The sequence below is a fragment of the Heteronotia binoei genome, chromosome 3 (assembly GCF_032191835.1).
Source record: "Heteronotia binoei isolate CCM8104 ecotype False Entrance Well chromosome 3, APGP_CSIRO_Hbin_v1, whole genome shotgun sequence".
Taxonomy (NCBI): domain Eukaryota; kingdom Metazoa; phylum Chordata; class Lepidosauria; order Squamata; family Gekkonidae; genus Heteronotia; species Heteronotia binoei.
Genome location: NC_083225.1, coordinates 170,793,109 through 170,807,072, shown reverse-complemented (window position 1 = coordinate 170,807,072; position 13,964 = coordinate 170,793,109). Strand labels below are relative to the sequence as shown.

Below are 13,964 nucleotides of genomic sequence, written 5' to 3'. Positions count from 1 at the left end.
GGAAATGGCTTTTCAACAAAGTATGGGCTAGGAATTACATCTTTCAATCAATTCCACCATATCATGATTATTTTTTTTTTTGTTTGCAGATAAAGAACTCAACCAACAGCCATTAAATACAGAAACATGCTCCTTTATTAATTGGCAACACACAGTGTAACAAATAAATAATTTTTGCAATAAATATTACAAATAGACGTTCAGTTTAAAGTTTTCCTTGTCTTAAAGTGCATCAGCAGTGATTCTTTGGAAGACGTGAGGACACAGTCTGAATTGACTACGTAATTCCTGTAAGCAGTAAGGCTTGCTGTGGGTTTTCTCTTGTTCACTGCTGCCGTTTTTTCCTCTGAGGTCACTGGCAGCCGAACCAGGAATTGCTTTTCTTTATATTAATAACTCTTCTCCTTTTGCTGTCAAACTCATATTGCTTTGAGCCACTGAAAAAATAGAAATGTCCTAAAAAGAATGATAAGAAGAGACAAAATGGTGAATCTAATGGCAGGGCTGGCTTTCAAATCCTGGTATACAGTCTCCTTCTTGCTCTCCTGCTCTCCTTTCATTTTTTAACCTCATTTTGCCTGTGTTACAAGCAGGGGTGGAATTCTAGCAGGAGCTCCTTTGCATATTAGGCCACACACCCCTGATGCAGCCAATCCTCCACGAGCTTACAAAAAAGAGCCTCGTAAGCTCTTGGAGGATTGGCTACATCAGGGGTGTGTGGCCTAATATGCAAAGGAGCTCCTGCTAGAATTCCACCCCTGGTTACAAGAATTAACATTTCAAGCAGGGAAATATCTAGTAAGCAACTGACCAGCCTTCTCGAAACAATACATTGATGCACACTCGTTGAAATGGATGGAAATTACTCAGATGCAATGTCTTAGGAAAGAAACAGGATCATAGAACTGTAGAATTGGAAGGGACCTCCAGGATCATCTAGTTAACCTCCTGCACAATGGAGGAAATTCACAAATACTTCCCCTCCACACCCACATTGACTCCTGCTCCATGCCCAGTAGATGGCAAAAAACCTCCAGGATCCCAAATACAAATCTCAAACACACACACATACACGTACACATACACGTCTATAGAAATTAATAGGAGCAGTAACCCATGGCTCCATGGTTTATGGTCCAGGCAGATGGTAATTTAAGTGTTCCTTAAATTTGGAAGCTGATGCTCCAGTCAAAAGAAGTATAGCATTATATAATGCTAATGCAGTAGCCTGTAGCCCCTTAGGTGATTGAGCCACAGATATGTAGTTCATCTTCCTGACCACTACAGCTTGGGCTATGTCCACACGGAGGTTTTTCTTTGCTTTGACTTCTAAACTGTGGTGGGTTTTCCAGGGCATCCACACAATGTCACCCTCTTATCATCTACTTTCCAGATCTTTGGTATATTCTTTATGAAACCTGATTTAGTACAATATTTCCCAAAAGAAGGCAGTTCAAGCACATTAGCAAGCCATCTGGACAGGAAGGTGTGCATTTTTCAAATAGCCTGTCTCTACTGGTGCCATTTTCTGCCCATCAGCATCTCATAGTTGCCATTTCCCCAGCCACGTCACTTGAGGCCTTTTAAAAATCAGTTTGCTTCACATTCTACTGGAACCTCTGAATTCCCCACTGCCTTTTTTTTTTTTAAGGAAGTATCTAGCTGTTTTGATTCTGGAGATATAAGTGGTGCGCCTTTTCTCTTACATCTCCACATCAAAAAGGGGCCATACTTTTTAAAAAATGGAACCTGGGAATTTATAAGGACTAGTAGATCGCTATAATAGTACAACAGCACTACCAATTTATAAAAAGCCATCAAATGCTCTTTGGTGGTGTACTGGAGGGGGATACAAAGAAAATAACAGCTGATGAAACAAAATGTGCATAACCCCCCAATGCGGATGCTCTGATGTCTGTGTGAATTACAGAGCAACAGAGAATCCTCACCATCCAGATGCAGCCTGGCACAACCACAGTTACTGGGTTTTTTTAAAAAAATGCTGATTTATAAGCCTTCCACTAATGCTGATCTATAAGCCTTCCACTTACCATTATGGTGTAAAGCAGCATCCACTGTGAAGCCAATCCCAGGGAAGTCCGATACTATGTTTCGGGGATAGTTCTCTATAGTATTCCTGGTTTCATCATATCTATGAAACAAATATGTTGGAAATAATGAAGCTGAGAAGACAGTGCACTAACTGTAGGTGTCAGTGTTGCCCCAGAGTTTTACATGCATCAGGGAGCACCTCGAGACTGTAAATTTCACGTAAAGTGCAAGAATGAATTTATACAAAACATGGCATTTATTTGCTTGCTTGCTTATTTATTTGCTTGTTTGTTTTGGATGTGTTAAGCATTCCTTTCTCCAGGACTCATGGTACATAAAAACAATAAAAGTTAAAATAATCATTTTAAAACCCACAGACTTAGTTAAGGAACAGGATTTATACAAAACTGTTTCCAGAGCAAATATTTTAGAAATCCACAGAATTAAATTAAGGAACAGGATTTATGCAAAACCAGCTTCAGTGCAAATATCTTAGTTTTCTTGACTGTGCTTTATCAGTTGAGAAGACCTGCCTATTTCAACAGGAGCAAGCACGTGCCCCATCATAGAACAGAAAGTTAGGTTAATTGACCATTTGAATGATGCCTTGTTTCCTAATATTGCATGTATGACCATCTCTTTTATCCTGTCTTTTGGACTCTTGCCACTTCCTATTTGTGAATGCATATTAGGCCACACACCCCTGATGTAGCCAATCCTCCTGGAGTTTACAGTAGGCCCTGTACTAAGAGCCCTGTAAGCTCTTGGAGGATTGGCTACATCAGGGGTATGTGAACTAATATGTAAATGAATTCCTGCTACAAAAAAAGCCCTGGTCTCAGGTAGATTCTGATGAGTTCAGTGGCATTTACTCCCAGTGAATTATACAGGGGGTCAGTGGTGAACTATTAAAAAAAACCTTTAACCTACTGACTGATACAGTTTTCTCTGTTTCAATCACAAACTATTAAAAATGCTTTCAGGATTGTCCAGCATCAGGCAAAGAATTTCCACTCACCTCCAGTAGTTGTCACTTGAAAAGAATAATGTTTTCTTTGTGTTCTTGTCATAAACAGCTGCATCAATTTTCTTAACACTTTGGGGGAAGCCCAGCATGTGGATGCTCTTTGGGTAACCTGGCTGTATAATATTGCCTCTGGAAGCCCAGTACTGCTCTCCTGTTGGTGTTGATGTTTTAAATTAGAAAAAATTGGAAGAATCTTAATTAGGAACCTTGGCATTTCTGTATTTCAAGCCCATGCAAAGAGCACAGAGAAAAAACGTCAGTGAATTGAAGAGAACACTGTAAGCCAATTGGAGTCCTCTCCTCCCTACACAGAAAGGTGGGGTATGAATGAATGAATTAAATAAATAAATAAATGTAAATAATCTATTTCTTCTATTCAAGAAAACAGGAGTTTGGAAGAGATGAAGGCTCTTCCATAACACTGTACACATAAAAGCTCTGTACATGTCTTTCCCTAGTGATAATAAGGGCCATGTTTTGACTATGTATGTAACATTATGGTTCAAGGGTTTGAGTAGGTCTAAGGGGTTTGAATCCCTAGTTGGCCATGAATCTCTCTGGGTGGCATTGGGGCAAGGAGAGGATTGAATGGCCAGTGGCCTTGGCTCTGTTCACTGAGTCACTGTCTGAACAGACAGGGGCTCAGATCCACCAGAATTTTTTGCGGATAGAAGGGATTTCTGTCAGTGGAATGTGAAGCTCTTGTCTCCCCTTCATGTTGCACTCCAAAATGCAGTGTCAAGCTCAGGGCTTTTTGTGAGCAGGAATGCACAGGAATGCAGTTCCAACTGGATTGGTGTTAGGGGGTTTGGCCTAATATGTAAATGAGTTCCTGCTGGCCTTTTTCTACAAAAAGAAAGCCCTGGTCAAGCTCCATGCTTTCCCTATGTTATTCCTGCTGTTATCTATATTGGGTCCTGATCTTGTCAGATTCTTGGAAGCTAAGCAGGGTTGGCCCTGGTTAATATTTGGAAGGGAGACCATCAAAGAATAACAGGATCACTATGCAGAGGCAGACAATGGCAAGTCACCTCTGAATGTCTGTTGGCTTGAAAACCCTGTGAGGTTGCCATAAATCCACTTGTCCATATTGGAATATTTAGAAGCCTTCCTTACTTCCTTTCTACTACTGATTTTGAAACTGCTAGCAATGACCAAGGCTTTTGGGACCAAGATACTATTGCTTTCCTATGTCTGAACAGCTAGATTATTTTTGGTAATAGTGATTCATTCCTATGCACAATCTCTGGGAAAATCTATTAAACCCCACAGCAGAAATATCATTTCTTGCAAAACACACTCCCTACCTTCAGAAATTTCAGGTTAAAAAAAAAGATACTTGGTACACTCAAAATAGTTACCTTTGAAAATAAATAATGTATCTTTGTTTTCCGCTTCATATGCAGCATCTATTCCACCACCCAAAGTTGGCCAAAATGAAGAAATGTGATCTTTTTCAATGTGGCTTTGTGCAGGGCTCTTTCGCCACATGAAGCTGAGGATAGAAAAAAACAAGAAATTTTACTTCAAACTATATTGGAATTTTTGCTAAGAAAGTGTTTGTATGAAACCCTTTCCATGCAATGGCTTAATGTTGTATAAGCTCAGCTTGACGTGTTGTTCAGAAATCTATCACAAAGTACCCAGGATATAGCTGACCAATAGAAGCAACTAATTATGAATTATAAACCTCATGTTCACTGGTCAGAGATGATATTTAAAATGCATGTAAAAGACAATACATTTAATATACTGTAGCTGATTTTGTCTCTTGGATGGGAAAGTCATTCTGTGAGCTCATTGATTCTGCACTGAGCCAAGCTTCTTAACACTTGACAGTCAACTTCTGCCTAATATCTGATACTCAGTGGGGTGCATTCCCTGCCAGTCATTCTTTTTTGGAGGGGGGGAATGATTTTGGGGGGCTACAAGGAGTGTTTCCTCTAAGCTGAGTTAGTGTGAGCTAGCTCACAGATTTCTAGCCTCCAGCTCACACATTTTTGTCTTTGCTCAGGAAGGATGACCCCAGAGCACACTAATTTATGCAGTAGCTCACAACTTTAATGCCAGCAGCTCACAGCTTTAATGCTAGTAGCGCACAAAGAGTTTTTGCTCACAAAACTCCGCAGCTTAGAAGACTGTAGATTTATACCCTGCCCTTTTCTCTGAATCAGAGTCTTAGGTAAGGTAAGGTAAAATTTTATTTATACCCCGCCCTCCCCGCCAAGGCAGGCTCAGGGCGGCTTACAAAGTATGGCATAGCCATATAAACAATAAAACAATTTTACAATTCAATATAATTTACAATATAGTTTACAATTTACATAATCTAAAACAATCTAAAAACAATCTAAAATAATCTCAGTGCGCTACTATCTCAGTTATAATATTAATGATGGTATGATGTTTATTTCAGGCTTCAACTTGAAAGGCTAGCCGGAAGAGCGCAGTTAGAGCAGCTCACAATCTCCTTTATCTTCTTCCCCTACAACAGACAACCTGGGAGGTGGGTGGGGTTGTGAGGGCTCTCACAGCAGCTGCCCTTTCAAGGACAACCTCTGCCAGAGCTATGACTAACCCAAGGCCATTCCAGCAGCTGCAAGTGGAGGAGTGGGGAATCAAACCCGGTTCTCTCAGATAAGAGTCCACACACTTAACCACTACACCAAACTGGTTAGAGGGAACATTGGCTACAAGTAGCCTGTTTTACAAACATACACAAACAGGCTGTGAATGCCCAAACAGCATGTCAATTAATTGGCTGCCTGATTGCCAGTGGTGAACAGGAAGGTTATTGAACTACCAGATCTTTGAATATCACGACTAAAGATTGTAGCCCACATAGCTTTAGGGTGTTTAAAAAAAAAAAATACATAGGAGAAATTCAGGACTTATTTACCTGTCTTTAAAGAACAGTGTTTCTCCTCGGAGACTGGTGACAGCATCAAAAGATACATGAGGGTTACACAAGTCTGCTGATAGGTTTATTGGTGATTCAGTCCCTGATAGCTGATCATCATCCTCAGCTTCTTCAGGAGGTCCTTGAAGAAGAGGCAAAGAGAACAACTGTAGAATAATCAGCATTTGAAAAGATGCAGTTTGGAGAACTTGTTAGAGGATACACACCAAGAGACATTGTAGGTCAATCTAAGCGAAATTCTGACAAGTTAAATTAGGTGATGCTCTCCACACAATTTTGTTCCTTGCATCAGACACAATTCATAGATTTCTGGGTTGCTCTGGTGGTGGGAAGTGCTGTCGAGTCAGAGCTGACTTATGGTGAGTGACCCTGCAGGGTTTTCAAGGCAAAAGAATTTCATAGGTGGTTTGCCATCATGACCCTGGACATCTGTGGTGGGCTCCCATCCAAATACTAACCAGGGCTGACACTGCTTAGCTTCCAAGATCTGGTGATATCAGGCTATCCTGGGCCATCCAGGTCAGGGCCTGGGTTGCTCTAGGAGGACCCAAAAGCCCCTGGCCTAAGGAAGGAACAGCTAATAGGAAAGTCTCACCACAATCTTATGTATACTTATTGAGTCCCACTGAGTGTACTGACTCTCATTCCAAAAGAAGTGAGCATAGGTTTGCAACCTTGACTCTACTTTGTGCAGCAGGACAGGGTTTCTCATAAAGGAAGACAGAATTTGGGTACAGGACTGAGGCTCACACCTCCTGATGTATTTTCCCAGAGTGGGCATCCATGAGCCAAAATGTATTTGACCAATGAGATTCCACCCTAAAAATAGGTTTCAGTTGGTAGAGCAAAGGCCAATAAGACTACCCACTTCTGTTTTCAAAAAATGTTAAGTACCTAAGAGTATTTCCACAGTGCAGGTGGAGAAGTATGTTCTGGGGCCGCCCCACCACTTGCAGTACTTCCATCTCCTAGGGTACTGGAGCTTTAATGTGCTCAGGCATTTTTTTTTTAAAAAACTGAGCAGGCTTTGGATGTCTGACTTCATCAATTGGTAAAGAGCTGGGACACTATAGTTTGTTATATTTTTTCCCCTGTTCTAATAGGATACAGTTTACTTGTCTTTCTTAAATCTGATCCTGACTTTAAAGGATTTGGCATTTTTCTCTGATCTAAAGGAAGAGTCCCACCCCACCCCCATCATACAGAGGTTGGCCATCATCCAAGAGCTTTAGCGTTACCATATTACACACTGGGGACTGCTTACTTAGTTAATGATTTGCATGTCTGAATGGGCCATCCCACATCCAATACCACAAAAAAGAATGTTCTCATCACACCAAATCCCTTCAAATGCAATTCTCTTCAGTAGAATCACTACACAATCTTAGCTATCTGCTTTTAAGTGGAATCCACCCACACTTTAAGATGAGAGTCCACACTTACCATAAAGAGACTGAATGCCTTCAATGTCATCCTGGTGAAGCCTGACCTTTGTGAAGTCTGAATGTATGTATTTTGGAAACATCAGAGCCTCCTGAACCTTGGAATGGCTGAGACCCAGTGAGTGGCCAAACTCATGGGCTGCCACATGGAAAAGGTTGATTCCTAATAAAATGATCAGATAAAGCACAATCAGTGGAGAAATCGCTTTGGCTGTATGATAGTGAAAAATCACACATATGTATGTGTGCATACAAAAGCTTATACGTGCAAGGTCAAGAGCTTGGGGGTGCTACTGGAGTCTGCCCTGTCAATGGAGGCCCAGATAGCAGCCACTGCTAAATCTGCTTTTTTTTCATCTTAGGCAGGTGAGTCAGTTGGTCCCCTTCCTGGAGCATGGCAACTTGGCAACAGTGATCCATGCAATGGTCACCTCACGGCTGGACTACTGTAATGCCCTCTACATGGGGCTGCCCCTGTGCTGAACCCGGAAACTACAGCTAGTGCAGAACGCAGCGGCCAGGCTGTTATTGGGGCTCCCTAGATGGGAGCACATACACCCGGGGCTGTGGGAACTGCACTGGCTGCCAATAGTGTACTGGATTCATTACAAGGTGCTGGTTATCACCTTTAAAGCCCTATTTGGCTGAGGACCTGCCTACCTTAGGGACAGTCTCTCCCCATATATTCCCCAGAGGGTACTGCGATCTGGTTCTCAAAATCTATTGGTAATCCCCGGGCCGAGGGAGGCCAAACTGAAAGTCACCAGAGAAAAGGTCTTCTCGATTGTAGCCCCCCACTGGTGGAACCAATTGCAAAAGGAGGTGCGGGCCTTGCAGAGCCTTGCCCAGTTCCGCAGGGCCTGCAAGACTACTCTTTTTCAGCTGGCCTTTATTTAAGAAGGAATTTACTGTAGAAGGAATATCTTCGCCACAGAAAAACTGTAAAATGCCTAACATCAAGATTTTAGCACCAAATCAACTTAGATGGTTTTAATGCATGATTTATAATATTTGATTTATAACATATGATTTATAATATGCATTTTTTAATTGTTGAAGTTTTTACTTTGTGAGCCGCCCTGAGCCTGCTTCGGCGGGGAGGGCGAGATATAAATGTATTATTATTATTATACTAGGAATAAAACTTTGTTGGTCTTAAGGGTGCCACTGGAAGAAGAAGATGATGAAGAAGATATTGGATTTATATCCCGCCCTCCACTCCGAAGAGTCTCAGAGCGGCTCACAATCTCCTTTCCCTCCCCCCCCCACAACAGACACTCTGTGAAGTAGATGAAGATATTGGATTTATATCCCGCCCTCCACTCCAAAGAGTCTCAGAGCGGCTCACAATCTCCTTTCCCTTCCTCCCCCACAACAAACACCCTGTGAGGTGGGTGGGGCTGGAGAGGGCTCTCACAGCAGCTGCCCTTTCAAGGACAACCTCTGCCAGAGCTATGGCTGACCCAAGGCCATTCCAGCAGGTGCAAGTGGAGGAGTGGGGAATCAAACCCGGTTCTCCCAGATAAGAGTCCGCACACTTAACCACTACACCAAACTGGCTGTCCTCAAATTTTGCTTTACATTAGTCCAACCTACAATATCAGACATGCTTTTTGTAAGGTTATGAAAGGCATTCTGTTTATTGTATATTCTGTTTTGCCAATTAGAGATATACACCTTGAGTTAAGAAAGGCATGCAAGCGTTAATGCTCAAAACACAAAGCATAGATTTTTCTTCTCAGAAAGATTCCCATAAAGAACTAAGGAGATTTTTTTCAGGAGAACTTGGCATACATGGCTGACTATTGAACCAAACAGAATGGATGCTACAGATAAATCATTCTCTTCAGCCTTATTCTAGGGGAAAGACTTCTCCTGGGAAAGAAGGGAATGAGGGAATTCACCAACTGAACTGTTCCTATGAAGAAATCACCTATGGGGTTTGGGACCAAGGTAACAATGACAGAAAAAACCTTCTGGATAACCCGTGGCTACCTGTAAGACCAAACCACAGGAGATCAGTATCTTGCTACACACAGTTGACTACATGCTAAGCATCTTGGGAGGCAGTCTCCATATAGGGTGGTTAAAACCAGGGGAGGGAATGGAGACCTCCCAGAATTAGAACTGATGTCCTGACTACAAAGCCCCTGAGGGAAAATGGTTGTTCTGGAGGGTGAGCTCTCTGGAATAATGCCCTACTAAACCCCCTCCCCTCTCCAAACCCTGTCACCCCCAGGATCCATCCCCATATCTCCAGGTATTTCCCAAACCAGAGTAGGCAACCCTGTCTCCACATAAAGATGGCATGAAAACTGGCCACAATTGTCCACTTGCTCTTCATGTTAAAAGAGTACACTGTTTTTGTTAGTAAAAGCACTGTGTGAGGGCAATCTAGGCTGGGAACACACCGAGAATAAATATTACTAATTGCATTGGAGCGAAGACTGCAGTCCTTGCATTGACTTTAATGACACCATGAAGCTGCCTTATCTTGCATCAGACCATTGGACTATTGAGCTCAGTAGATACATCAGGCCTAAAAAAAATCAGTTTTTGTCCAAGTGTATTCAGAAACATTTGTATTTTAACACCCTGATGCTTCAGGGATGTTTCTGTCTTAATATTTTGCAGTCAAGGGAGGTTATAGTTTAATAGCCAGTACAAAAACACATGAAACAGAATGTAGAAATATCAAAGACTCAAAAGTACCATTTGCATCCTTTGTCCAGTCTTCATCTTCATCAAAATGAACATATCCACCATGAGCTGGAGAAAAGGCATGACCCACCTCTCCATTGGGTCCGTCAAAGGGAGGGTCAAAAGGAATCCTGCTGTGTACTTGAAAGATCAAAAGAGGGAAAAATCCGTAACTCCTCCCCTTCAAGAATGTAAATAAACTGGCTAATGCTTGGTTTTCTGATTGACTTACCTCCAGCACCAAATGAGATTAATATATCTGCAGAATCTCCTGATATCTTGGTGAAAGTCAAGGGGGTCACATCACTCCACAATTTCCAAGCTCTCCTGATGGCCTCCTCTACGTCAGCACGAGGCAAATCTGGTGTATAATTCTGAAGACTTTAAAATAGACAATGGTAAAAGAAATGGATATTTGATCTAAAAGGAACAAGGCTTTAGAGAGAACTGAAACCCATTCCCACCCTAGTATTTTCAAATAGCTCATTTCATGCAAGAAGATATAAATCCTAAAACAAGCATAGTTGTGGGACAAAGATGCGAAAATTTAGGCTGATTCCAAGTATCTTCAGGAAGCATATAAAGGGTTTCTCCGATTTCATTCTCTAAGTTCTCGCTGCTGATGTATATTTTTTTCTAGGCTGCTATTTTTTTCCAGCTAATAGTGTTCTGGATTGCAGTAAACCAAGACGTTACAGTGTCCACTGGTTAAACCCATGGATATCAACTGCATTTTAGAGAAGAACTTGGCAATTTAAAAATGCCATGAATGCGTGATCCTTATTGGGCTTGCCTTACAATGGGACCTAGAAAAATCCCCCCCCCCCAATACTTTGTCCAGTGCTATTTTGGAACTTGAGAAGTTGCGAGGAGGGGACAAGATCACATGGTCCAGACATGCCACAAGCCCCATCAGGATTGCAGCATTTTAAGTGAACAAATTCTTCTCTAAAATGTTGTTGTCATCCACAATGATACCATGACAAAGAAGGTAAATCCTGGCTGTCCAGTTTCCACCTCTGGCTCTAACTGGCAGGAGGACAATATGGAGGGCTACATCACTTCTGCCTCTCAAACCTCTAAATGCCCCACAAAGGATAAATCACTGTCTCCCAGACTGCAGCCATATTCTGTATCTTGGATCTATATAGACTACACTACACTATGGATTTCAGCTTCTAAAAGAAGCCAGAAGTACTGCAGCAATCCTTGTGGCATCTGAAACTCAAGAAAATATATTGAACTCTTACCTATATGTTAGGTCTTTCTTTGCCCATTTTGGAGAGAGTGGAAAGGTTCTGAATCCTTCTATATCAGGAACCCCACATCTGGGGGCCTTCATTTCATCCAAAGTGCTTGAGTCTAGTTTGCCTGTCACTTTCAGCCCAAAGAATTCTTGCATTTGTCGTAGTTTGTTGGCATCAATTTTATTCTGTTTGCTTCGAGTGACAGGCGTTCCTTCCGGTTCAGGGTAATAGCTGTTGAGGTATTTCTGATGGGAAGATCAGATACATTTGATTGCTGTTATTTTTCTGCCCTTGTCAATATAACTTCTGTGAGAAAGGTTACTCAGTTTAGAACATTTGTAGATCAGCTTGTCTCAGCACATGGATTTGGCATCATGTTAGGTAGCCTTTAGATGCCAGGCAAAGACACTATTACGGTTGTCTTTAGGTGAGAGATGGTAATTTTGAACTATTTCGCAACTGACATCAGATTTGGCTTATTCTGATTCTACTCTCTGATTTTGACTTCATTATTGTCAAATTATTAATGTCAAATTATTATGTTTTATGAATCATGGGACTCCCATGTCTGTTATACTGTCCAATAAGAATCATGGGATTCCCGTGCCTGTTAGCCGCCCTGAGCCCGCCTGGCGGGGAGGGCGGGATATAAAAATAAAATATTATTATTATTATTATTATTATTATTATTTACAATTATTGTAAATCCCATTGCTACGATTGTGTGCCTCTTTGAACTACAATTGAAAGACAGCTGTAATAAATATAAAATTATTCCACCTATTTTGTAGGCATGTGGAAGGACCCCAAGTTCAATTCCTAACATCTCTGGTTAAAAAGCAGGAGGTAGTAAGTAATGTGAAAAACTTCTGCCTGACAACCTGGAGAGCTAGTGCTGGTCAGAGTGGACAATGGACCACCAACCTGATTCAGTATAAGGCAGTTTCAGGTCTACAGGTGAGGAAACTGGAAGCAAAAAAAAAAAAGTTCCAGAAAGCCTACCAGCTTTCGTTGGAACAAAGCTTGAGCCTAAATCCCCTCTCCCTGCCCTTACCCTGGATCACACAACACTAGGATCACACAGCACATATAATGACCAGGAATGGATCTACGGTATATGTTTTTGAGGGGGGGGCAATATTAAAAAATGGCACCCCCTTATGGGCCAATAGAATAGAATGGACTCCATACCCAATTTTGCACCCCTCCTCCCGTGGCGCCTGGAGCAAGACTTCACTCTGCCCCCCGCCCCCCCCCCCCGATCCGGCCCTGGTAATGACTGCCTAACTATTCCTAATCAGTCTCCTCCTCCTCTCCTTAATACATTTGTTAATGCACCTTACCTGAGCAAGCTGCACATCTTCTGCTGTGACTTCTTCAGTTTGTGGGAGGATGGGCAAAGCCCATGACAGTGCTCCACAGAGCCCAGTCAAGAGTAAGAAATGTTTCATTTTTGCCTTCAGTTCTGTTCCGCAGCCTCAAAACACTGCAGCCTCTGTCGGTTGTTCTGCTAATGTGCCACATATGCCCTGAGATATATATACTCTATGTTTGTAGTGTAAAAACAACAGGAGGGTGACTCATAGCATTGTAACATCCTCTGACTTGCCAGGCACAGAAAATAATCCCAGAATGAATGAAGTGCAACCTGGGTTTTCCCAATCCCAGATTTGGCAATCAATAATAAAGTGACTGGATCCTACCAAGCTTGGGTGTATATTTTTGTATTCTAGGAAATGAAGCATCCAAACAGGTAGGACTTTAAACAAAAAAAAAACACCTCATCATTTTAACTGTTACCTCCAACACTTTTTCCCAGCAGGGCTTTTCAAAAATAGTTTGCATGGCCTTTCAAGTGGAATCAAATTATCCCTCATCAAAAATAAATGTGGGATCAAAGTAACATGAAGTGTTCAGCAATCTTTCCTACCCCACCACAACATATCCCTTTTAATAAGGCTAGGGCTGTTAAAATTTTTCTATGTATTGTATACCAACAGGTCAATTAAAATGTAAACTGAAAGATCTATATTTTACTACAACTGTTATTTTTAAATCAACTGGCATGTAAGTATGTGTCTGTCGGACTGTGTTGTTATGCTTTTTTGTAATATCATATACAAATAAGTATTTATTATGTAAAATAACATAGTTTCAATTAATATAATCTTTCGGTGCAGGACAAATTCCAAATATATTTCTGTTATGGGATTTTTTTTTTTTTAAAGAAAGAAATCATACATGTTGACATTTCTTGATAATTTTATTAGGAAGCCAGCAGGGATTTTGAGAATATTCTGAAATTTATTACTAAATCTCATGGCTAGCAAAGTTGCCATGATTGCTATTTGTTGGTAGAATTCATTTGTATATGTTAAGAACAGCCAGCCATGCCATCATTAGTAGGTCTACTCAGAATCCTACCCAATAGGGCTTACGTGTGTGTCAAATCACAGGCAATTTATGATGACCCCAGCAAGAAGCTTGCAAGAGGTGGTTTGTCATAGTCTTCCTCTTGCTTGGTGGTGTCCCATTCAAGTACTGACCCTACTTAGCTTCTGAGCAATACTCCCTCT

At 41.4% G+C, this 13,964-nt stretch overlaps 1 protein-coding gene across 1 annotated transcript; it reads right to left on the bottom strand.

Annotated features, from left to right (window-relative positions):
• Positions 1 to 288: 288 nt before the first annotated feature.
• On the bottom strand, positions 289 to 12,874 carry LOC132568766 (stromelysin-1-like). The gene is made up of 10 exons (XM_060234891.1): positions 12,732 to 12,874; positions 11,392 to 11,633; positions 10,374 to 10,522; positions 10,154 to 10,282; positions 7,443 to 7,604; positions 5,979 to 6,120; positions 4,441 to 4,574; positions 3,071 to 3,230; positions 2,052 to 2,152; positions 289 to 456 (listed from the first exon to the last, which is right to left on the bottom strand). Exons 1-10 carry the CDS (start codon positions 12,837 to 12,839, stop codon positions 353 to 355), a joined length of 1,431 nt encoding a protein of 476 aa, XP_060090874.1. The 5' UTR covers positions 12,840 to 12,874; the 3' UTR covers positions 289 to 352.
• Positions 12,875 to 13,964: the final 1,090 nt, after the last annotated feature.